The 21,536-nt window shown below is 50.3% G+C and overlaps 1 protein-coding gene across 6 annotated transcripts in view; it reads right to left on the reverse strand.

Moving 5' to 3' along the window:
• Positions 1–21,536, reverse strand: part of ZMAT4 (zinc finger matrin-type 4) — a 165,271-nt gene that overhangs the window by 135,340 nt on the left and 8,395 nt on the right. For 5 of the 6 annotated variants that reach the window (XR_013924641.1, XR_013924642.1, XM_080370578.1 and 2 more), the window contains exon 2: positions 11,039–11,140. Coding sequence is in view for 4 of the 6 variants with exons in the window: in XM_080370578.1 (XP_080226704.1) it covers positions 11,039–11,140 (102 nt within the window). In the remaining 2 variants the exon portion in view is untranslated. Of the gene's footprint in view, positions 1–3,117; positions 4,511–11,038; positions 11,141–21,536 lie in introns of those variants that run through there. The other variant, XM_080370577.1, reaches the window with a different exon arrangement.

The following is a 21,536-nucleotide window of genomic DNA, read 5'->3' on the forward strand; positions in this document are numbered from 1 at the left end:
GATTGTGGCAGAGGCAGCAGAGTTCTGGTAATTCAACCCTAAAACATAAAAAGGGCAAAGCAGACCTAAATTGTGCTATGAAATGCAATTTGATTTTGCATAAATCAAGTTTTGCAGCACACTTCTGCCCAGAGCGAGCAGCAGCACGGCAAGAGGAGACAATCACGGCTCTGTGGCGGCAGCGGCAGCTGGCAGGACCCTGGTAGCCACAGACAAGGCTGGTTCAGACACTGCAGCCCTGCTGGCGCTGGCTGACGGAGGGGTTGCTCACTGCCACCATAACTTCACAGATTCTCTACCAATTTACCAACAGCAGCGACATCCCTGGGGAGGACCGAGACACATCTCCCTTCACAAGGCCAGAAGTCCCCAGGGGAGGCTCTAGCCCAGGGTCTGCCGGGCTGCAGAGACGCACACGGATCCCTCCGGAGAAGCCCCCACCAGCACCAGCTCCACAGCCTGCTGCAGCCCCGGGATCCGCTCCCACTTTGCACCACTGATTTAAGCTGACCTGACAGTCTAAAACATTTCACCATCTTGTAAGGGACTTCCTCCCACATCCCCAACCACCTCGCCAGGTTCAAATCAACCATTTCTGCTGCTCTCCTCATGCCGTGCTTGCATCTGATCCAATTTCTGTATTCCCCGTAGTTCCCTTTATCATCTGCTTGTTCACTCCTCCGCTGGCAGCATCACGTTTTCGGTCAGTCTGCCTCTCCTCTCCTGCTCTCCCTCCTCTGTGCCCTGTCCTCCAGCCAAAACCCAGGGACCTACCACACTGGGGGACACGTGGCCGTGCCAAGCACAGGCAGAGGCAGCCAGGTGGGAGATGAAGAATGGAACTGTAATGGCACCCCGAATGGCCGTGGCTTCTCCTAGTTTGCAATAAATTCTTTTTCAGAAGCCTGTTGGTTGGATTTTAATCCCTTTAGTCTGTACTGTGTTGATTTTTTGTATGCTGGCATTTTCTTAATTAAATTGCCATGAAACATGCAGTCATATGATTACACCAACGTTATTATCTGTATTGGCCCTACTTGTAATCTCATCGAAAGAGATAAAAGTTATTTTGGCTAGACCCAGTTCTCTAAACCTGATGCAGAATACCAATTGCACTGTCCTGAAGCTACGTACTCCAGTCCCTTCCCAGAGCCTGCTTTGTTCAGGAGCCATGCCAAGCTGGGAGGGCTCTGACTCCCGCACTGGTCCCCGGTGCTGCCATGCCCAGCTCCGCGCTCGCCTTCCTCCTAGAAACTTCCTCCACTTCCCAAGTCCCATGAAGGATCAGCAGTGACGATGCAGAGCACGTGGCCTGCTCTTTTCAGGCACTTGCCCGCAAATTACTGGACCTGCTGACTCAAAAACCAACATTCTAGATTTCATAATCGCTGCCTAACAAACTTCCAGATTTCTACTGGAACAGAACCAATTTACCCATCATTCTGTGATATAACAACATCCTCTGCTTTTTTTAATAGAGGACAGAAGTATTTTCAGCAAACGCCTTCCCTTTTTTGCCTCTTCTACCCACACGACCAGCAAACACTATTGTCGAGATCCCCGTTGTTCGCCACAGAGACAAACTCCCGTCTGTTATTCCAGACGCTGCTGGGTGCCAATGTCCTTTTTCTCCTTTTGTAATTTTTGCAAAGCCTCATTTATAATTTATGGTCATTTCTATCCACTTCCCCTTTTTCCTCTGTGAATTAATTTTTTAAAAAGTGTCTGCTCATGCTTGTGACTTTCCGGGCACACAGATACGTGTCCGTAATTCCCAACTGCACACAGCTGAATCTTCACCCCCATGAAACTGGCTTCTTCAAAGCAACAAGTAGACACATTACTGATTTGGATGTTGGTTTGCTTACACATAAAGGCAATTACTGATGATCTATTCAGCCAAGCAACCACTAAGCTCACTTTGTTTTCTCTAAATCTGTGATCATTTCTCCCTGCTTGCCAGCCAAGCACGGATCCCCTCACTCGGGTCACCAACAACCTTAAAGATGTCCCACGTGGCCAGAAGCATTTCACAGGCCCCAGCAGCTTTTCCCAAATCTTGATCACTGCAATTTTTAAAATGCAAAAACAAGACTTCAGAAGCTCCAAGTAAAACACATAGCAGCAACCTGCTGCACCCAAAGGGAGGATAAGGGGCTGCTGCATCTACAGTTCTGCAGTCGCAGGGGGTCAAAGCATCCAGTCCAAGCACGGCAATTTAATTACAATCAACACTGTTGCTTTAGTCACCTTCATAAGAGAAAAATCTCACCTGCTAGATCCTCCTTTGCAGTGTGAACTCAGAGCTCCCGTAGCCACAAGAAAAACATTTCCTCCAGGAGAGCTCAGAAATACCCTTTTCCCATCCACCTCCCTCGTGCTGCGCTTGACATCTCGAAGCTGCAAAGAGCTGGAGAGGGCTCAGACTGACAGCCCGGGGGGGCCTTGAGAAAAGGGTTTCTAAACCACTCCTGTTCAAGGGAAAAGAAAATACCACCTTTGGTTTTTCCCCTTGGTGCAGTCCCCATCACACAGACAAAGCAGGAGGATGGCACTGGTAGCCCACCAGGATGGGTACCACGGGTATCCACAGGGTACCACTGCCCCCGGGGACTCAGCCCTGCCTCTCACAACTGGCCATGCAGACAGATCCAGCCTTGGCTCTGCAGCTCCTGCTGTGACAGACACCTGCAGACCTCCAGAACAGCAAGGCATGAATTTTCTGTTGCAGGAACCGCTATTTCAGCTACATGATCTTTAACTTTACCACTTCCTATATTGATTTTGACTGTAGTCAAATTATCTCTTGTCCTACGCACCATTGTGTACCCTGTGAAGAGGAAAATAACTCTCTTTACAGCCTGTTGCTGGAGCAGCAGGGCACGAGCAGCAGGGCTCAGCACCCAGCTCGCAGGCTGCTGGCACCCTGCAGACGCCCTGCCTCCCAGCACCCGCAGGCTTCTGTTCCTCCCCAAATGCACAAAGTTCCTTCCCACTTCACATCCTCACACTTCTTCTGCGTGCGGATCCTACACCTAGACTAATGCAACCACAAATTTACTTTTCCACTGGTGTTTCGGGATTTTTTCAAGGCCACAGACCTCCCTGCAAACATACCAAGGGCATGGGGACATGGGGGATGGAGCAAGCAGGGCATGAACCTCCAAAATGTGCTTCGCACAGCAGGATAAACCCTTGTTCGCCTGCAGCCAACTGATGTCATGCAGCTGCAGCTCGGGTTTCTCAGCTCAGGCCACTCTGCAGTTGGGTAACGGTGCTCAAGGGGCAGATGACCTTCACTGCTGGTACAGAACCATCACCCTGGTGTCAACAGGGAACAGAAGAGTTAGCACAAACACGATGTCTCCTCCGCACACGGGCTGGCCAGCACCAGCTCTGCAGCATGGCACACGCTGGCAGCACCGCCGTTGCTCCCATTTTACCTTTACGTGTCTGAAACCAAACGCTGTTAAAGCCAGTGCCAGCCGCTTCCGAGACCCCGCTCAGCCCCGTCACGGCACGCGGATGGCTCCTGTCACAGCACATGAGGATAACTAAAGACTCTGCCTTCGAACACCTGGCATCCAAATCCAAACACCGGTTGCAAGTTTAAAATATTAAAGAAAACCAAGAGTGAATACCTGGAACAAAGAGGTGCCCTCCCATGCACCTGGAGCAGGAAGGGGCTGCTGCGGGAAAGCGGTAGCTGCGGGGCTTCTCCCAGGGACGGCTCGGCCACGGCACACCTGTCTTGGCTAACAGCAACGTGTCATCGCTTTTAGTCCATGTCGGCTTAATGTGACATCCCCTGTGCCCCTCCATTGCTGCCAGCCCCAGGGTCTCATCCTAGGTTCATTCTGTTACTGCTCTGAAAGTACCTTTGAACTGCAACTATTTTTAGCCAGAAAAGGGACTCTGCACAGAGGTACCTCGGAAGGGAGCTGTATGACAGGGCTTTATCTGCTCTGCTGTTGCTGCTACGTCATGATAGATTTTGCCACTGGGAGTGCATTAAAAATAACGTTTAGCCATTAATGTTGACAGAGTAGTAACACGGAGCTTGGTAAAGTATCATTTAATCTACATTGCTTTCCTGAAGCACGCTGCAATCCAGCAGCTAACGCTGCCCTGGTGAGTCCATACTTACTGTATGCAGGAAAGGGAAGAGGCAGCACGAGCACCTTGCCATAAAACACCAACATCCGCTTATCTCTTTCGTATACAATGTGTGGCCACATTTAACTCAACATACCTTCATTGCTGCTGTTAGCACGGGTAAAAGGGCACCGCGGCAACCTCCAGAAGGTCAGTATGTGCATATATGAAAAACAGAACAGCATCTTCATCATCTTTGTAACCGAACCACAACAAAGCTTTCTTTAGCCTGATATTTTTTTTCCCTCCTCAAGCCAAGGTTCTCCTACCAAACACCAGCACAATCTGCAGAACAGTAACGCCTGAGCAGCCGCTAAAAACCATATAGAGTGCACACACCACGGCAGAGCAGATTCTCAGCAGTTATGGTGAAGGATGTGGGAACAACAGGTGGGACATCCCCTCCTCCTTCACCCTCTGAAGTATTTACAGGTTACTGCCTCCAAAGCAAGCCAAAACTTGGCAGGTTAAGTAGCAGCAGTGGCAGAACACATGAGAGCAAGCATTGCTAGCAAACATTGCATTCCCTTCGATAACACCCAATTAACATCAGCAGACTGCCTGACACACGAGAGCCCTGGGCAGTCTTTATTTCCAGCTGAAGCACTTCCTTTCCACCCCCCCATCCTGGAAATGCCTGCAGCACCTCGTGCGGGGAGCTGGCACCAGACACGGAATATTCCAGCTCCTTGTGTTCTAGTGCAGCATTTATTTTGTTAAATAGAGTATGTGCTCTTCCACTGCATTAATATTTCAGGCACAGAATTGCCTTTCTGAGCACACACATCTTGATCCTTAAGGCGCTAATGTGCCAATAGTAAACAATGTTTATTATTCCTTCAGACAAGCCATCATTTTATGCAGTTTCCCAGAGAAGGACAGCCCAGCTGGAAGCAGATTAACCCGAGTACCACCCCAGCCCCACACAGACAAGGAGTATTGATGAGGCTGTCGATACCACTCACCCGCTTCGCTCCAGAGACAGGGCGAGACATTCCAAAGAGCACTCAGCTCTGGAGACAAGCCAAAGGGCACGGCACTTTATTTGTTCTCCCCAGTTTCCTCTGCATTTGAATTTTAATACACTTTGCCTCTGCCCTACCCCTGCCGCTCAGGCTCCACCACATGCGTTCAGGCATGGTGCCTTCATCTCACAAGGTAAGCCAGCACCGCGGGACACCTTCCCGGGCTTCTCTTCCTACAGAGCCAGTGTATTTCTTCATTTTAAATGAAAAAGCAAAGTACCATCTGAACACCTGAAGCAATAAAGATTACAATGGAGAAAAACATTATAGCAGCTTAAGGAGCAAATGTGGTGATGAATATGCAGCTCAGGGTGGAATCTGAGAGCAACTTTGCATATTTGGTAATTTTCCTGCAGGATTTTCAAGGAGAAACTTGAAAATAAATGGTAACATCTTCCTAATGGCTGTGAACACTTCTACATAGAGATGAGGATGCGGAGCCAACTAAGAAAGCTTAGCTTTTTAAATTTATGGAGCAGCTCACCGAAGTGATTGATACAGCCTCTCTCAAAGACAGAGCTGGAAGGAAGTTTTAAATTACGGGTGATCTAGAGAGTATCCAGCAGCAAAGAGGCTTCCCACTCCAGAGGAAGGTGAGATGCAGACATTCAGAAAAGGAAAAACTCATCTCTGGGGCACAGACTTTCAATCGCATTGCAGCAAGTACAGTACATTTTAATTTTTTTCTCCTGTTCAGCAAACTCCCTGGCACCGGCCACTTCCCAAATCACTGGTGCCCTCTGACCCTCCCCGATGCCTCCCACACTCTTCCCCATGCAGGGCAGCAGCCACTGTTGAGCATATTAAGCAGCTGGTAAAGCGGCCGCACAAAACCTAGAGCTTCTGATCACAGGGCAGGAGCCCCAGTTATTTCTTTGCAATACCTTTGAGGCATGAATAGCATTTGAATAGCGATGCTTTGTTGATAAAAGTCTCCGGAGCCTGATGTAGATGTAGCAGAAACCATGTGCTCAGAATCCCAGCCTTTGACAGGCTCTCTGTCTCCTCAAACGGGGCTCTGCGCGAAGGTGCAGACGCTGGGTAGCTGCCTTCTGGTTCTCCCACCCACAGATGTCATTTAAAAACACACACAAAAAAATTTAAAAAAATCAATCCCTTCATTTCAAAGTTGTGCTTGAAAGACACACACTGTCTGTGCCATTGAAGCAGAGCAAAAAGGTTGATAGCTGCGAGACGCTCCCCATCTCCGCGGCCAGCACAGAAGGTGCCCCAGAGGATGGTGCTGGCAGACATGCCCTCCCCCCCTTCCCTGCCACCCAGGGCACTACGAGGAGGTGGCCAAGGAAGGAGCTGCCATGGCACAGCCCAGGCACCCCCCCGCTCCACATATGCCACAGGAGCCAGCTGATGCTGATGGCCATTAAAGAGCGTCAGGAGGATGCTGGTCCCAACCTCGTGCAGACCAAGCATCCTGTCTGGAAGGGGTCTGCCTGCTGTGCCCCCACGCCTGGCAGCGAGCAAGCCAGGAGCCTTGGAATGCCCTCCCTGCACCAGATGGCACCCCACGTTTGGCCACCACTTGCCTGATGCAGCCAGCTATAGTTTAGAACGTTCTGCATCACTCTGCCCTTCTTTGTGATTCTTTATCTAATCAGTCATCCCGTTTCCTCTGTGCTCCTCCAAGGGGGAAAGGAGAGCCAGCGCACGTGAGGAAAGCCTGGCACATCACTGCAGCAAAGTGAGCTATCACCACACAGGGATTTTATCAGGCATCCATACTTGCACGCTTTATTCCAGCAGCAGAAATGGGAAGGGAGTTTTCTGATACTTCAGGGGACAAATTAAGATAGTTCACTTACTTTAAGAGTTAAAATATCCAAACGCATGATCTTTCGGGCATCAACAACAACCAGTAAGATTCGTTCTCGTCTCTTTCTTACCACTGTACGGAAGCTAACCGATACCTTTAAAGCAACCTCCCAGGATATCCAGCACCACAGCACACAGGGAGCTTGTGAAGGCTTTTTCTCATTTGGGTGCCTGCAACTTCATTACGAGTCAGTATCCCAAGGCCAGCACCTCAGATCAGCTCTGCCCTAAGGTGAATCCTGGACAGGAGAGCGGTACCTGGCAGTTTCACAGGGATGGAAAGGAGAGCAAAGGTGCAGACATATCAAAGCCAGAGACACAGTTGCACAAAGCACACAAAATAAGGGCAGTATTTTGCTGTATGTCAAGCTGGAACTAAAAATATGCTGTGAACACCCTGATTCTTTTGTCATTTTTCCACTACACTTGCCCTTGGAAATAATACCACTTAATATTGGGCGACTGACATCAAATTATTTTTTATTCCTGGCAAAGTAGTGCAGAAGTAGGAAAGAGTTATTGGTTGATGATTTGGAGAGGGAAACGAGACAGCGATTGGAACTGACTATTCCTGTTTGGCAAGATAAAAACATCCCCCTTTCATACACTGTTTCCCTCTATTTTCTTACAGAGAAATGTCTTATTTTGCATGCACAAAGGAGCCAAGATTTCAGTGCCTGGCACAAAGGCTGCAGATCTTATTTGCTGCGCTAGAGAGGCAGCAGATAATTTCCCTTTCTCTCCAAGCTCTGGCTCAGCAAGGGTAAGGGCGCTGCTGATCAAAACAAACCATGCCACAGAGGGAGAAGATGCATTACCAGCACAGTCCAGCAGCTTGTGATCGCTGGTTTCCAGTACAGTCTTCTGCAGTTACCTTCACCAGCTCTGAGCGCCGGGCTCGGCGCGTTTGGCACGCTGCTTGGCTTGCTCCACACGCCTCTTGGCGAAGGCAGACAGACCCCTGGTGCCCCAGCAGACCCCAGAGCTGCACCAGCACGGAGGTCCACCGGTGCCCGCGGGTGGCCAGGCTGGCACCAGCCCCGGGTGCTCCCCGTCCGCTGGTCCCTCCTTCAGCCGACCAAAGGAAACAAATGCTCAGGAGCACAGGGGTCCGGGCTGGGCAAGAAGTTGCCCCAGGCAGCTCTCCCGGTGTCAGTGAGCACACTGAGCTGGCTGCAGACGCTCAACTGTTCTGATTAAACCGCATACACCACACCAGTATGTAATTTCTGTTTTGCAGTATTTCGCTTTTTCTCCATACAGTTCAAGTCAATTCAAAATGAAAAGTTCTGCTCTGTGCAAAAAGATCGTTTACATTGTGGTTTTATTGTGTGCTTTGTTACTGACAGTTGTTAGCGTTTTTCCCAATCAAAAAGCTGAAACAAAGTAGCTTTAGAAGATGAAATGAAAATTAATTTGCAGAAAATGTAGCCTTCTGAAGTTGATATCTACCCTATGAAAATAATCACTTTTGACCACAGACTGCTTTTTAAAAGAAGAAAAAGAAAAAAGAAAGGTGTGAAAATTGTGACCAGCTGCTTTTTGATTAGGAAGAAACAGTGAATTTTACATTCCTGCTATTAACTAACAGGCTTGCAGCAGGGGCCAGCGTTCTCAGACAGGATGGAGCTTGGGGACATTCAGCGCCACAGTTTTGTCTCCTTTGTGGGGCAGATGCTCGGACCAAACTCCTTACAAAACAGCGTCAGAGCAAGAATTATTTGCAGAAATTATCTTCCAATAATTTTCCATGATTAATGTACACAGGGAAATCACACGCACACTGCTCGTTCGATGTCTGACTACAAAAAGAGGCCAAGTTCACCTAACAAGTGACTCACCGCAAATGACTTGCTCAGGTCTCTGGAAACCCCGTCCAGCTCGCCTTGGGAAGGAGCTGGGAGCACTGCAGAGCCGTTTCCCATTCACATTTGCAGTCCAAGCACACGGACTCAGAAGCCTCCCCCACAAGGCTCCATGCTGCACCGAGCTGCCAGCAGCCCAAAGGTTCTGTCAATCGCCTGCGTGGAGGAAAACACTGGGGCACGGCTGCGCCCGGACGGGGCTCCTCGTGGGCACGCCTGGCACCCCGCACCACCTTCCCTGTAATACCTTGGGGCAGGTTTCCAGCCCTCGCTGCATCGGTGGGTCTCTTGGGACCAGGTATGAGGAGGATGTGTGTCACGCCCCAGAGCAGTGACCAGAACAGACACTCCAAGGCGCTAAGCCTCCCTGCCGAGAGCAGAGGCAGCTGTGGGGCCACGGCAAAGCATGGCACAGCTGTGGGGCAGGGGCATCCCCAGCCTCTGGGGCCACCAGAGGAGACCCCCAGCCAGGGCAGGGCCCATCCCCCTGCCCCGCTCACCCTGTCCACCCCCCTGCTTTGCATTAGGCAAGCCAGCAGGCAAGGTCAGGAAACAACATTCTTGTGCCAAAAGTCTACAGCAGCTGCTGGGATTTCACAAGGGATGACAAATGAGCACAACACCTCACGCTAGAAATACACAACAGAAACCCGTGTTGTTTTCCACATTTCAAAAACATCTATGAATTAATGATTCAGCTCATACCTACAATTACAGGACAGGCGCGGAAAAGAAGAGATTGGCTGAGCATCCCATTGCTCACCAGTCCCTACTCCCATTTCTGCGGCAATGCTTCTGCCTCCTGTAGACAAAATTTGGCATCCACATCACCCGTTATCAAGATCTGGAAGATGTCCCTAAAACTGCAGCCTTAGACTTCACAGCGGCTGCCAGGGACCTCTGCTGCACACTGAGAGCAGCCAGAGGAGCATTTACAGGAGAGGTCTTAAGAAATTTACCGATATTTTTATTTTTATATATATATATATATATATATATATAAAAGTGCCTTACAAGTAAACGTGCATTATTGTTTGCACTGTTTATTAATGTGGCACAGCATCCTTGGATACCGTACATTGATTACGCTTCCCATATGTCTCCACTGGCCATCCTGAGCCAAATGTCTCCCTCGCATATCCATTGCTAAACGCTCGAATTGGAGCAAAAGTTTAAGGAAACTTAAATCTTCCAGGCCTCTTACCACAGATTCTGGTTTTGCTGAAACACTACAGACACTGATAGTATCCGTGTATCCAAAAGCAGGGGCAAAATGTAGCTAAGCTCCCCAGATTCTCCACATGCATCACTGCTCCAGGAGAGACTGGACCATAGCATGAGCGCTTCCGCCACCTGGCAGGGCTGACACAGCCAGGCAGCACTGTGGGGAGAGCCCTCTGCTCCCTGCACAACCAGCACACAGCGTGAGCCTGCACCCTCCTCTCCACCCCAACGTGAACGAGAAAACGTCTGTTCTCCTGTGGGGCTAACATCCAGCAGCCACTCACCGTGACAAGGACCGTTTCCCACGGCCAAGGGAGCCCGTGCCGCGGCACAGGCAGGCAGCAGGTCTCCCTTCTCGAAGGATTTTGCAGCAGCATATCCCTCAGTAATTTCCTCCCTTGTTTAACAAGAAGTTACTTAATTTTGTTTTGAAGATACGCAGTGCTGTTAATTGCAGTTCTAACACGTCTCTAATAATATATCCTTTCTAATTGTTTATTGCTTACCTACCTTAAATACATTCACAAATACTAATGTATTCTCTGCACAATCAGTGATTCCTACTCAAAGCATACTGCGGCACATTTAACACAAAACCTTGAGTTCATTTTGCTGAACTCTTAATTGATGCCCTTTCTAACCGTGCTCCTTTGAAAACTAGCTTTCAGTCACATCCAAATTGCAGCCTGACTTTGTAAATCAAGGCAGAAGAAAAATACAGTCATGCAGCAGACAACATTGCAGTGACATCATCTGCAGAGTAAGAGGCCACCAGTAAAAATAGTATTTTGAATCTTGAGTTTTCAGAAAGGAACTTTAACTGCTGGCGTAGCTACTTGCTGGGGAGGCAGTAGCTGATGCCACCCCATAAAACAGGCAGCTGGAAGCAGCAGTGATGGAGGAGTTACAAACTGGCAGAGTTACCAAAGAGCATCCTACCTCGTAATGGGCCACGCGCTGGGACTCTGATATTAGCTGAGCGCTGCACACTTTGCAGTAGCTTTCAGTGAATAACTCCTGGTCGATGTCAGAGGATTTCATCTGTTCACAACAGAGAGAAGAGACAACAAGCAGAATCAGTTACAAAAGGCAGGCAGAACAGGACACATTTGGTGAGGGTCCCTGAAGAGATGAGCAAAACAACGTCCCAGGTGAGCGGTTCTTGCCACCACAAGGGAACAAAACCAGCATTATACAGGTGCAAGTGGTAAACACGGACGGTTGCCACCATCCCCAACATCTACGGTTCAGAGTCCCCGGGTTCATGCACAACCAGCCTGTGCCGAGCGTTCATTCCTCACCCTGCAAGAGCTCTGGGCACAGCTGGAGACCAGTGATGTGCCAGGGCGGCCGAACACACACCTGTGCCCGAGGACCCCAACCCACTGTACGCCCGCAGATACGGCGAGATTCCTCTGCAGCTCTGCAATCATATTTACTGTGTGAGCTACAGTTGTAAGTGGCTGTTCTTCTCCGTTACCTTTCATATCTAGAAATCCCACATACCTAACCAGCTATAGCATGTATCACTCACAGCTCAAAGCACACTTAACCATTTGTTATACAACACCAAAGAGTTGCTAAAGAGTTTTATAGAAAACACAAACATTGCCACAACCTGGAGGAAGGTGTTTTTAAGCTGGAAGGGTGCTCTGCTATATTTCTCAATTTAGACACGGAAGGAAATTGCTTGTGTGATTTACTGGGCTGTGCTGTTCTCAAGCAGCTGTTTAAATATTTGTGCATTCCCCCCAACTTCCAGCAAGGACACTACTTACAAAACCAGCTTGCTGCGTGACCTGGCTCACAGGAATACTTTAGTTCTCTGTTCACCCGTTCGTGTTAAGCAAGCAACTGTAGGTACCCAGCTCTGAACCGATAACAAAGACACATATCAGGAAAGTTGTTGCTTATAATAGACCGAACCCAGGCAGAGCCAGAAAACAGCAGAAGTAGCTTCATAGGATATTTTTTAAAAAACACCAAAAACCAACAAAGAAACAAATGCAATTCAAGAGGGAAAACAGAAGCCAATGCCTTCTAACTAATGCCAAAATAAAGTCTATTAATTCACAATCATAACAAACCTGGGCATATTGAAGACTGATGACACAGTTTTTATAGAGTTTATCCCACTGGCTGGGAATAAAAACAACATGGAAATGAACAAGTTATGAGATATGATTAGCAGAAAAACAATCAGGTGGAGAAAGACCTGGCATTGGTGGGCTGTGCAGCGGAGCTCAGGCTGGGTACATCCCAGACCTCTCTTGGATGCCGCTCCGGCCTGACAGCACGTTCCCTGGGCTCAGCAAACGAAGCTTTCTGTGCACACCTGTCTGCCAGCCCACACAGCAAGAGCTGCTGAGCTGGAGGTGGTTGCACCGAACCCCGAGATCAGAGGTCCTCAAACGACGGCCCGCAGGCCAGATACGGACCCCCAGGGTCCTCCATCCGGCCCCTGGTATTTACAGACACCCCCCCCCCGCCCCCCCCTCACCCCCGCCAGGGGTTGGGGGGGGAAACCAAGCAGCCGCAGATGACTGCTCGCCACTTCATCCGCGCGCCGGCCCCCTGGTTAAAAAGTTTGAGGACCCCTGCCCCTAGATGCATTGCTGCCTCACAATTATTAAGAACCCTGCACGTTTTATGAAAACAAGCAGCTGAGTGGACAACAGAGGTCCTGGTGAGACCGACCTGACCCTGGCTCCAGGAAAAGGTTTATTTGGGTGTTCATGGTCTATGGACAAAAGACACAGATCTCAGAGCTCCTCTGACGGTGCCCTTGCTCTCTGATTCTGCAAAGACATCTGCTTGTTTTCTTTTGCTGTCTGCCTAGGTTTAATCTTCATTTATCCTGCCTACAGAAACGCTGCATTGAGAAGCTTTCAAAGACACCCAAAGACCCTTTTAAGAGTACAAGATGTGTTGCAAAATTGCATCAAAGGCAAAATAAAGTGGGGGGAAGAAATCTGGCTTAAACACAACAGACTGACACAAGGCAAACCAAAGAATCTCATTAAACCTCAATCCAGCAACCAAGGCAGAGGCAGGTAGCATCGCCTTCATTTGCATGCGGTTTGCAACGCTCACCATATAAACTCTCATTGCAAAAATCAGAGTAAATCAAAAGCTGCTCAGTATTAGCTTAGCCCTTCTTGTTCTGATAATAGATCCCAACTCTGTTCTTCCTCGAACACACGTATCTCCTGAAGGAAGGGCTGTCTCTCACCACGTGCCCTTTGTTTACCCATGCAGCAAACTCACAGCTGTGGCTCGGGGCAACAGCTGCTTTGCTCCCATTCTCCTGCCCCACTCCCAGAACTGGGTGCATCATCCCCACTGGCAGGACCACGTTGCTCTGCCCAGCCGTCGCTTGAGCACCTCAGCAAGGAGCAGCTCTTTCTTGGCTGCTTTCACCCGGCTCTCTGCAGCGGGACAGCCGGGCACCACGCTGCTTTGACCTCCTTGAGCAGTTGCCTGGGTCCCACTGTTGTCTCGTTGCCATAGTCCAATTGAACTGCCGGCGAAAAGTGCTGCTCGGGGACCAGGTCTTTTTGCTTGACTTCAAGCACTGGATGCACAAGCGAGCAGCGATGCCACAGGAGATGGTGGGTCCCCAAAAGCCCTCCGTGCCCCTGGGAAGCACAGCGAGCCCAGGATCACTAGAGCTTGCAGGGCAGCAGAGCCTCTTGTCAGGGAGCAGAAATGTGTCCTCCTCATACCTGGGATCCTGGCAGAGGGTTTCACTGCTTGTTTTTGAATGCATTGCTTTTTAATAGTGATGAAAAGCACAGCAAGGCAGAGGAGTGAGGGATGCGGATTAGGGAGAACAGGAGAACAAATGAAAGCAAAGCCTCCTTCATGCTTCTGCATGAATATATTAGGCTAAACTGTAGAGAGGATTCAAGCATATGTAAGCTTGGCTACTTAAAATGATTAGAAAGCTCTGGTAACAATAACTGCTTCGGGCAAAATTTATTATGAAAGGTTTGACAAAAATAATAGATTCACCTTAGCAAGGAAGATTTCCACACAAGCAATCCACTACCAGCACCCATTTATACAAAACACCCTTGCAAAGCTGCAACTAAAACCTACACAGCCTAAGAACAAGTTAAAACCCAGGTACCAGCTATTGCCTTGAGAAAACATACTTTCGCTTGTCCCACATAAATGCAATAGAAGAGCAAAAGCCTCTTCCCCTTCTCAGTAGCCTCCTAATTATCTCTCTGCTGCTGGAGAGCCCCCAGATAGCTTTCCTCCCGAGTCCCTTCCAGAGGACTGAATTTGGCTGCTGCAACCTTTTACGTTTGGGGGCTGGTTCCTTTGCTTTTCTTAAAATACATTTTTTTCTGGACTTTTCTGTTTTCCTTTCTAAGGTAACATGCTAGAGCAGTACATCAAACGGACCTCAAGGTAATACTCAGCGAAATGAATACACGAACACGCATCTCTCCCCGCCATGTGTTTCACAGCAGTCTCTCTCTCTCTCTCTCTCTGCAACTGTCCCCAGGGTGCAACTGGCTGGTCTTGCATGTAGACCATGGGAAAGGTCCAGGGCTGGTATCTCCCCTGGGATCTGCGCAGAGACCCGTTTATGATGCCAGAACCAAACGAGGGGCCTGCCTGCTGCCTACGAAGGGGTTGGTACAGCGGTCAGCAGCGAGGCAGCCGCAGGTGGCCAGCTGATGGCATCTGTGCAGAACTGCAAGGGCTCCCCTCTGCAGCGAGAGGCAGGCTCCAGGCACGAAGCCCTGGGAAAAACAGAACAGCCTTGTGTGGGTACCTGACCTAAAAGCAGCACTTTCTCCTGCACCAGAAAAGCTCCCTTTCCCCCGCCCTCCCTGTTAGCCTTGTCTCAGCTACACTCTGCATTACTGTTTTGTGGGTCAGCCTTAGCAGCGATTTACTCATTTCTTCCACCTGCAAATGTCATAAAAGGAGTTCATAAGCAATTAATATTTCTATTTTTTTTAATCACTTAATTCTACTCTGACGAAGGGTTTTCTCCACCGCCAGCCATTGCCGCGTACAGGGCTGCGAAGCACCGCGTGCCTCCGGGACACCTGGGGGAGACCCGCAGGTGCTGAGCACCGAGGGACATGTGCCCTGAACGGTCTCAGAGGCTTTTCTTGCCGACGGCTGAGAATGAACACGCGACTGCAGCCTTCCAGCCAAGCTCAAACCGCTCAGCTGAGCAGAAGCACTTGGTCTGCACACCAAGGTCTAAACATCTAAAACTCTTTATCTCCTGCTCCTCAGGTGGGGTCATGAGCAGGGGGCCTCCACCACGCACACGGATCACTATCTCCTTTCAGAGGGGTTTATTATTGCCTGTCATGCTGGCACTCAAGTGTCGAGGCCCCCCCTCCCTGCCTCAGACCTGTAACCTCTGCACATGTCAGCTCAGCATCTCCAGGAATGGCAAACTGTGTCGTAAGAGACTTCATTTTAAATACCTTGTGCCATATGGCTATGATTCTTCTCAGCAGTTTCAGTGACTATAACAGCTTAATGAAAATCAATTTGATGAGGCTGACTCCAGTTTTTGGCAACTGTTAGAACGATGCTAACTAAGTTGCATTAAATTTCAGAGGACAGCAATTCACATATTGACATCAGAGACATATTCAAAGCCAAATTCCTTTTTAAGGATACGCTTTGCACCAGCTGAACCCCACCAGACATGGACACGCGCTGAATGCATACCTGTTACAAAGGAGAGCAGTGGAAGCACACCTGCAGTAAGTGCTTTTGCAATCCAGACCCAGCCAGGACACCAGAAGTGCTACAGGACCTCAGTTCGGTCTAAAGTGCCAGCTGGGTGGCTCCCAGTCGCAGCAGCCTTTTGCTGCTGTAACAGCCCTGGGGGTCCTCATTCGCAAGGCAGGAGCAGAAGCACAATCTGCAGTCACTGCTAGCAAATGCTTCCCCACCATGCTTCTGACAAATACTGTTGCAGTCTCCTTTCTGGCAATCTTCCCCCAGCAAACTGCTTCTATTTTTATTGTTGTATACTCCCTGTTATCACGTTCATCGCCCCCTTTTTTTGAGCGATGAGCTCAGTGAATAGGAAAATAAGTTCTTTCAGTAATGGGAAATTCACGACTGGTAGCAAAAGTTCCAGAGTACACAACAAAGAGGAACAAGACAGAGGTTTTCTAATTCTGAGTTTTGCCTTTTATATCACTTCACAGACCACCCTTGCTGTTGTTCACTGCCAATCATTTCTGTATTTCAACAATAAGCAGAAACCCATGAAAACCCCAAGAAGCTGCAGATGACTTCATACCGCTTCGGGGTAGGGAGTTTGAAAACGCAGCACCACCGCTCGCCTGGCCAGCAAACACAGCACCACCGCTCGCCTGGCCAGCAAACACAGCACCACCGCTCGCCTGGCCAGCAAACACAGCACCACCGCTCGCCTGGCCAGCAAACACAGCACCACCGCTCGCCTGGCCAGCCCGCTGTCGGAAGCAGGTACCTCGCAGCTTCTCCAAATTCTCTTCCTGCGCTGCTGCTGGCGGATCCCGTGGCACCTACAGCAACTGCTCAGGAGGGGACATGTTAAGTGGAGGCAGCAAATGAAGGATCTAAATCTGAGATTACAGCCAAGTCCCTGGGTAACCGTTGTCTAAACTTTACAACACGTCTCAGGTACAGGGACAAAAGTTACAGGCAGACATCCCAGAAGCTGCAGACTCAGCTGCTGCAACCACAGACCCACACCCCAACCCTGCCCTCACCCGGCTGAGACCCTGCAGACCCAGAGGACTCTGAGCAGGAGGCAGCAGTGACCTGTGGACACCATCCGGACCGAGCAGGAGAGGCGACCCCCGCCCTGCTGCGGGCACTGCCTCACCACGCTCCGCCGAGAGCACCCAGTGCCAGCGGGAAGGCAACCGCTTCCCACCCTCTCTGCTGGCTCTGCCTCCCTCTGGTTGCTTCCAGCTGTACTTCTGCCTTTCCAATTGAACTTTTTAAATTTTTATTTTTTTTTAAATCACTGTTTCTCAGTGCCAGATTTTCCCCCTAGCCCACGCCCAAACACTGCCACCGGGTTTAGGGGAGCATCCCCCCAGCTACCCTCTGCTCAGGGCTGCTCTCCCCGACACAGCTCGGACCCACACCCCTGCCTGCAACCACACCGGGGAAAATCCACCCGGAGAGGCCACACCGAGACCATCAGCTGATGAAAGAAGACTGGCTTTGCACCGTCATTTAACCAGCAGGTATCTGAGAGCTTGGGACGCATCAGCCCCTCGGTCTGGCCCACCCGTGGTGCTGGGCACATGCCAGCATGCTTCACCCTATGCCAGAGCTGCCCCGCGTGGGTGATCATTCAACCACGTGCTTGTTGCACTGCACCAGGAATTTCTGCACCGGTTCATTTCCCTTACTGTACAACCAAGGACAAAGAGCACTATATGATAAAGCACGGAATTCAGCAACTCTGTTTCTCCCAGTCAAGTGGAAAAAAAAATAATTGTGGCCCCTTATCCAATTTACTCTCAAGGGCCTTAATCACCTTTCCCAGAATTAACAGCTTCTGAAACCTCCGTATTGGAGCACTAGAGAAACGGCAACTGAGCATGTGCATAAATGCCAAATGCAAACGATCCAAAACCCAAATGTCCCGATTTTCATGTTATCTATTATTTGTGCCTTTTGCTGCTGTCACTCTCTCATGGATCAACACCTTGTGTAACACTTCCTGGTTTCTTCTGTTGTTTAGTCTTGCAATAAAAAGGAAAAAAAGTCTTTACTAATAATTAATGTGCTTTCAGCAACTCTGTCACTGCACTTACAACAAGGCATCTGAAGACATGCAAAATACTGCCTTTTGAAGTGCCTCATTTCCCACCACTATCAGCATGATGGATGGTTGAGCCTGTTCCACAAGTGCAATTCTCCTCCTGCATTTATTGCCTTGAGAAAGGAGCACTCTGGGCGCCGGAGACCACAGCAGCATCCCACCACAGAGAGCACCACTGGCTACCGAGAGAAAGAGGCAGGGGCCGGGGCAGCACATCAGAGCAGCGCGGCACTGCCAGCTTTCCCCAGGGAAGAGCATCAGGCAGCAGACACGGCGGGATGTCACGCAGCAATGGTGGGACCCTGTGCAGCCCACCCCGAGCCTAGTGCAAGAGGGCAAATATGCAGCTGCGGGGTCTGCAGCCCCTGCCTGTACCAGCACCTGGATTTGCTTGCTCTCCTTTCACAGCCCCGGCGGAAGCAGGATGGGGCCCGCACCAGCAAGTGATGTGACAGAGCCTGGCAATCCTGCATCCCAATGGTGATGGTGGCAGCATCCCTACCCACAAAGGCCTCACTACAAGCCGTGCATGCTATTTTCAGTTTCTCCTGTTCTCCTGCCAAACCAAAAATTCTCCGTGTCCATCCAGCTGTGCTGCACATCTGCCACCTCTGCCACACATTGTCTTCCCTGTGTTTTTTGTTTGGTTTGGGGGTTATCTGTCATCTCCCTGCTCCCTCCGCTCCTGAAATCCTCTCTCGAGTCAGTTTGCTTCCCTTCTGCATTCAGCCTCTGATGCATTTTGACACACTTTATTGGAGCCTTGAAAATCAGAACAAGATTGTGTGTGGCACGAGCTGGGGAGCAGGAGAGAACCCTGCACGTGGCCACTGCATGTGTCAAAACACAGAGGAGAGGCTGAAGAGAGCAACACGGAGGAGACGGAGCATCAGTGCCGACCAGTCTTAAGCTAAGCATCCCGAACACACAACTGCGCACTGCCTCCCCCAGCGTAAGCAGCCAAACTGCTCCTTCCTTGGGATCCTTCTTGATGTTTGCCAGGACTAAGGGACACTCGGACAGCAACAGTGTCCTCTCAGTGGAGGAGACGATGTTTTTGAAGGTAGCCTGGCAGCACCCACGTTGTGGAGAGGAGAATACCCGTGCTGGTGGCTGTCGCCGCCGCAGAGAGCGAGGAACACCACACAGGACGAAGAGTGCAGGCACACAGAGAGAGACCGGCTGCACGCTCCTCCGCACAGGATTCAGCTGCAAGCGCAGGATCCCACCAGCAATGTCTCACCAAATTCCCCTGAGACTCATGAGCAGGGTGGGGAAAGCTACCAGATGTTCCCACCTCCTCACCTTATCACAGGTGCTACCCAGGTGCCATTTAGAAATAGCAGAACCAAATAGCATAAAAAAAACTGATGAGCATTCAGGAAAAAGTGCCCTCCGGCCAGAGCAAAGCCACAAAATGCAGATGATGCCTCCCAGGCAGAAAAGCAGCAAGGCCAAGGCTGCGGGTGCACCCGGTGTTCTGCATCCCCCAGCCAGCACCACGCCACACGGCATGGCACCCACTTGGCACGGGAGTGACAGACGTGCAAGCTCACGCATGGCACTAAAACGCAGCTGGTGCCTTTTTGACTGACTGACTGTCTGAGGTGGGAACAAAGGGCAAGCCGAGGAAGTTACAGGTGGGTAGATTTAGAGAGCAAAGGAAAGACCTGTGCGAGCAGCAGAGAGCAAACCCTCATGCTGCAAATTGCCTTGGGGGATGATGAAAAAAGGATGCTGCCAGGTTTAAAGGGAGCTACACCACAGTTCTGAGAGTGGCACCATTCCTTCCCTACAAATGAGTGTACTGGGTTACACACATGAATTGTTCTAACTATTCACACTACATCGTGTGGCAGGATTTAATTGCAAACATGTGCTGACTTGAATAAAAATACATTTTTAAGAGGAAGTTGATATATTGTGACAGCTTTAATAAAGTTTGTAGGAATTGAACAAAAAGCAATCACATTTTGTGCCTCAGGGCATCGATTCTGCATCCTGTACACTTCAAGGATAGGGCTCTGGCACTCGCTCCAGCAAGGCTGGGTGGCACAGCTTGGCTGCTTAGCAGCAGGGACAGCCCAGAAACCTCCTGAAAGAAGGAGTTAAAACCCATGAAGGCTTCCACGGAGGCTATACTGAGACATAGAAGTTGATGTAGTCAGATGACAGAGGGGAGGGACTCACTTGTATGGGGATGCGGAGAACTGGGATAGCTAAGAAACGAGGAACCCTGGCCTGGGACATCTCTGCCACTGGTGCCTCCCTGCAGCAACAGATTCCCCTCAACTAAGCCCTGGCCAACCCCCCACCCCTCCAACACAGCCTGGCATGAAGCCCTGGCACCCGCTCCTTTCCCTCCTGCTCGCCTCCCCTTTTAAATCCTCCCACCGCTCCCTGCTCCGCACTTCTTCCCACCCCTGCCACCCAGGGATGCAATTCTGGCAGCTCTCATGGTGCCCAGCCACAAGCACCATGCTCCCCCAGCCCCTCTGAGGACCCACACCCCCCAGGGACCCCGCGAGGCGTCAGGGCGTCGCAGGGCCGGGAGCATGGGGTGCAGCAAGGCACCTTGCGGCTAACATGCTGCAGCGCCAGGGCTACCATGTGATGCTTGTGGTTGCCATGGGAACAGTGGCTTCTCACAAAAAGATGCATAAATAGTCTCGGAGCCTCCGCGGAGTGCAGTTCACGCCGCGGGCACCCTGCAAGTCAGGGGGGTGCTGCTGCCATGCCCCAGTCCCTGTCCGCGGGCCGGTGCCAGGGCTGCGCTGCAGCACAAGCCGCTGCAGGGGGAGAAGCCGACGAGCAGCTCCTGCGCAGCCTTTCTCTGCAATTACAATCAGGATGCCACGTTTATTTTTGGATAAGCAGGACCTACTTTTTCCTGTGGCTCCCTAATAATGTACAAAACAGTAGGAAGCGAGGCAAGCTGAATCCCGTGCCTGCAGCTCGTAGCCTCTGGTACTTTGCATAATCAGGGCTTGTCATTCCCCATCAGCTTCAGCTCAGAAACCCAAGAGGCAAAGCCAAGTAAGGTGGCAACAAGCTTAGAAGAAGCCTTCAGAGAACAAATTTACCCATTGCTAATGGAGGATTATTTTAATACTGCATTCCTTGATAAAAGCCTGCATGCTGGCCTAACTAGCTAAGCTAAAGCATCTCTTACCAAAACCAGCTTCAGCCCTAACAACACTAACCCCAAATCAGTTTAATGTGTCACTGCTTGCTAGCCGACAGCATTAAAAGCTCCCTGCCCAGCAAAGGTTAACAAAGTTAGCGACAGCAGAAGCAGAGATGTTGCTGGTTATCCTCACTGTCATCCGAGGCTGAGCTCCTTTCCCTCCACACATAGAGTATTTGCCAGCCAGAGCTGCCTCGCCAAGAGCCACCCAGTGAGGATTTATAGGAGCCCAGGTCTTCCCGCGGCAGCCAAGCAGCGCTGGCCAGGAACCCTCCCTACTTGTCATGATTGATGGACTCTGTTCCCTTCAGCTACAGCTCCCCTGCCATAGCAGGGCTTTTTGTAATCAATGAAATGATTTAGAAACAAGACACCAGGAATGCAAATGCTTTCTATCTAAGTCCCCTAAGTTAGCAGGGAGCAGCTAAACC

The sequence above is a fragment of the Falco punctatus genome (assembly GCF_963210335.1).
Source record: "Falco punctatus genome assembly, chromosome: 20".
In the NCBI taxonomy this organism is placed as follows: Eukaryota; Metazoa; Chordata; class Aves; order Falconiformes; family Falconidae; genus Falco; species Falco punctatus.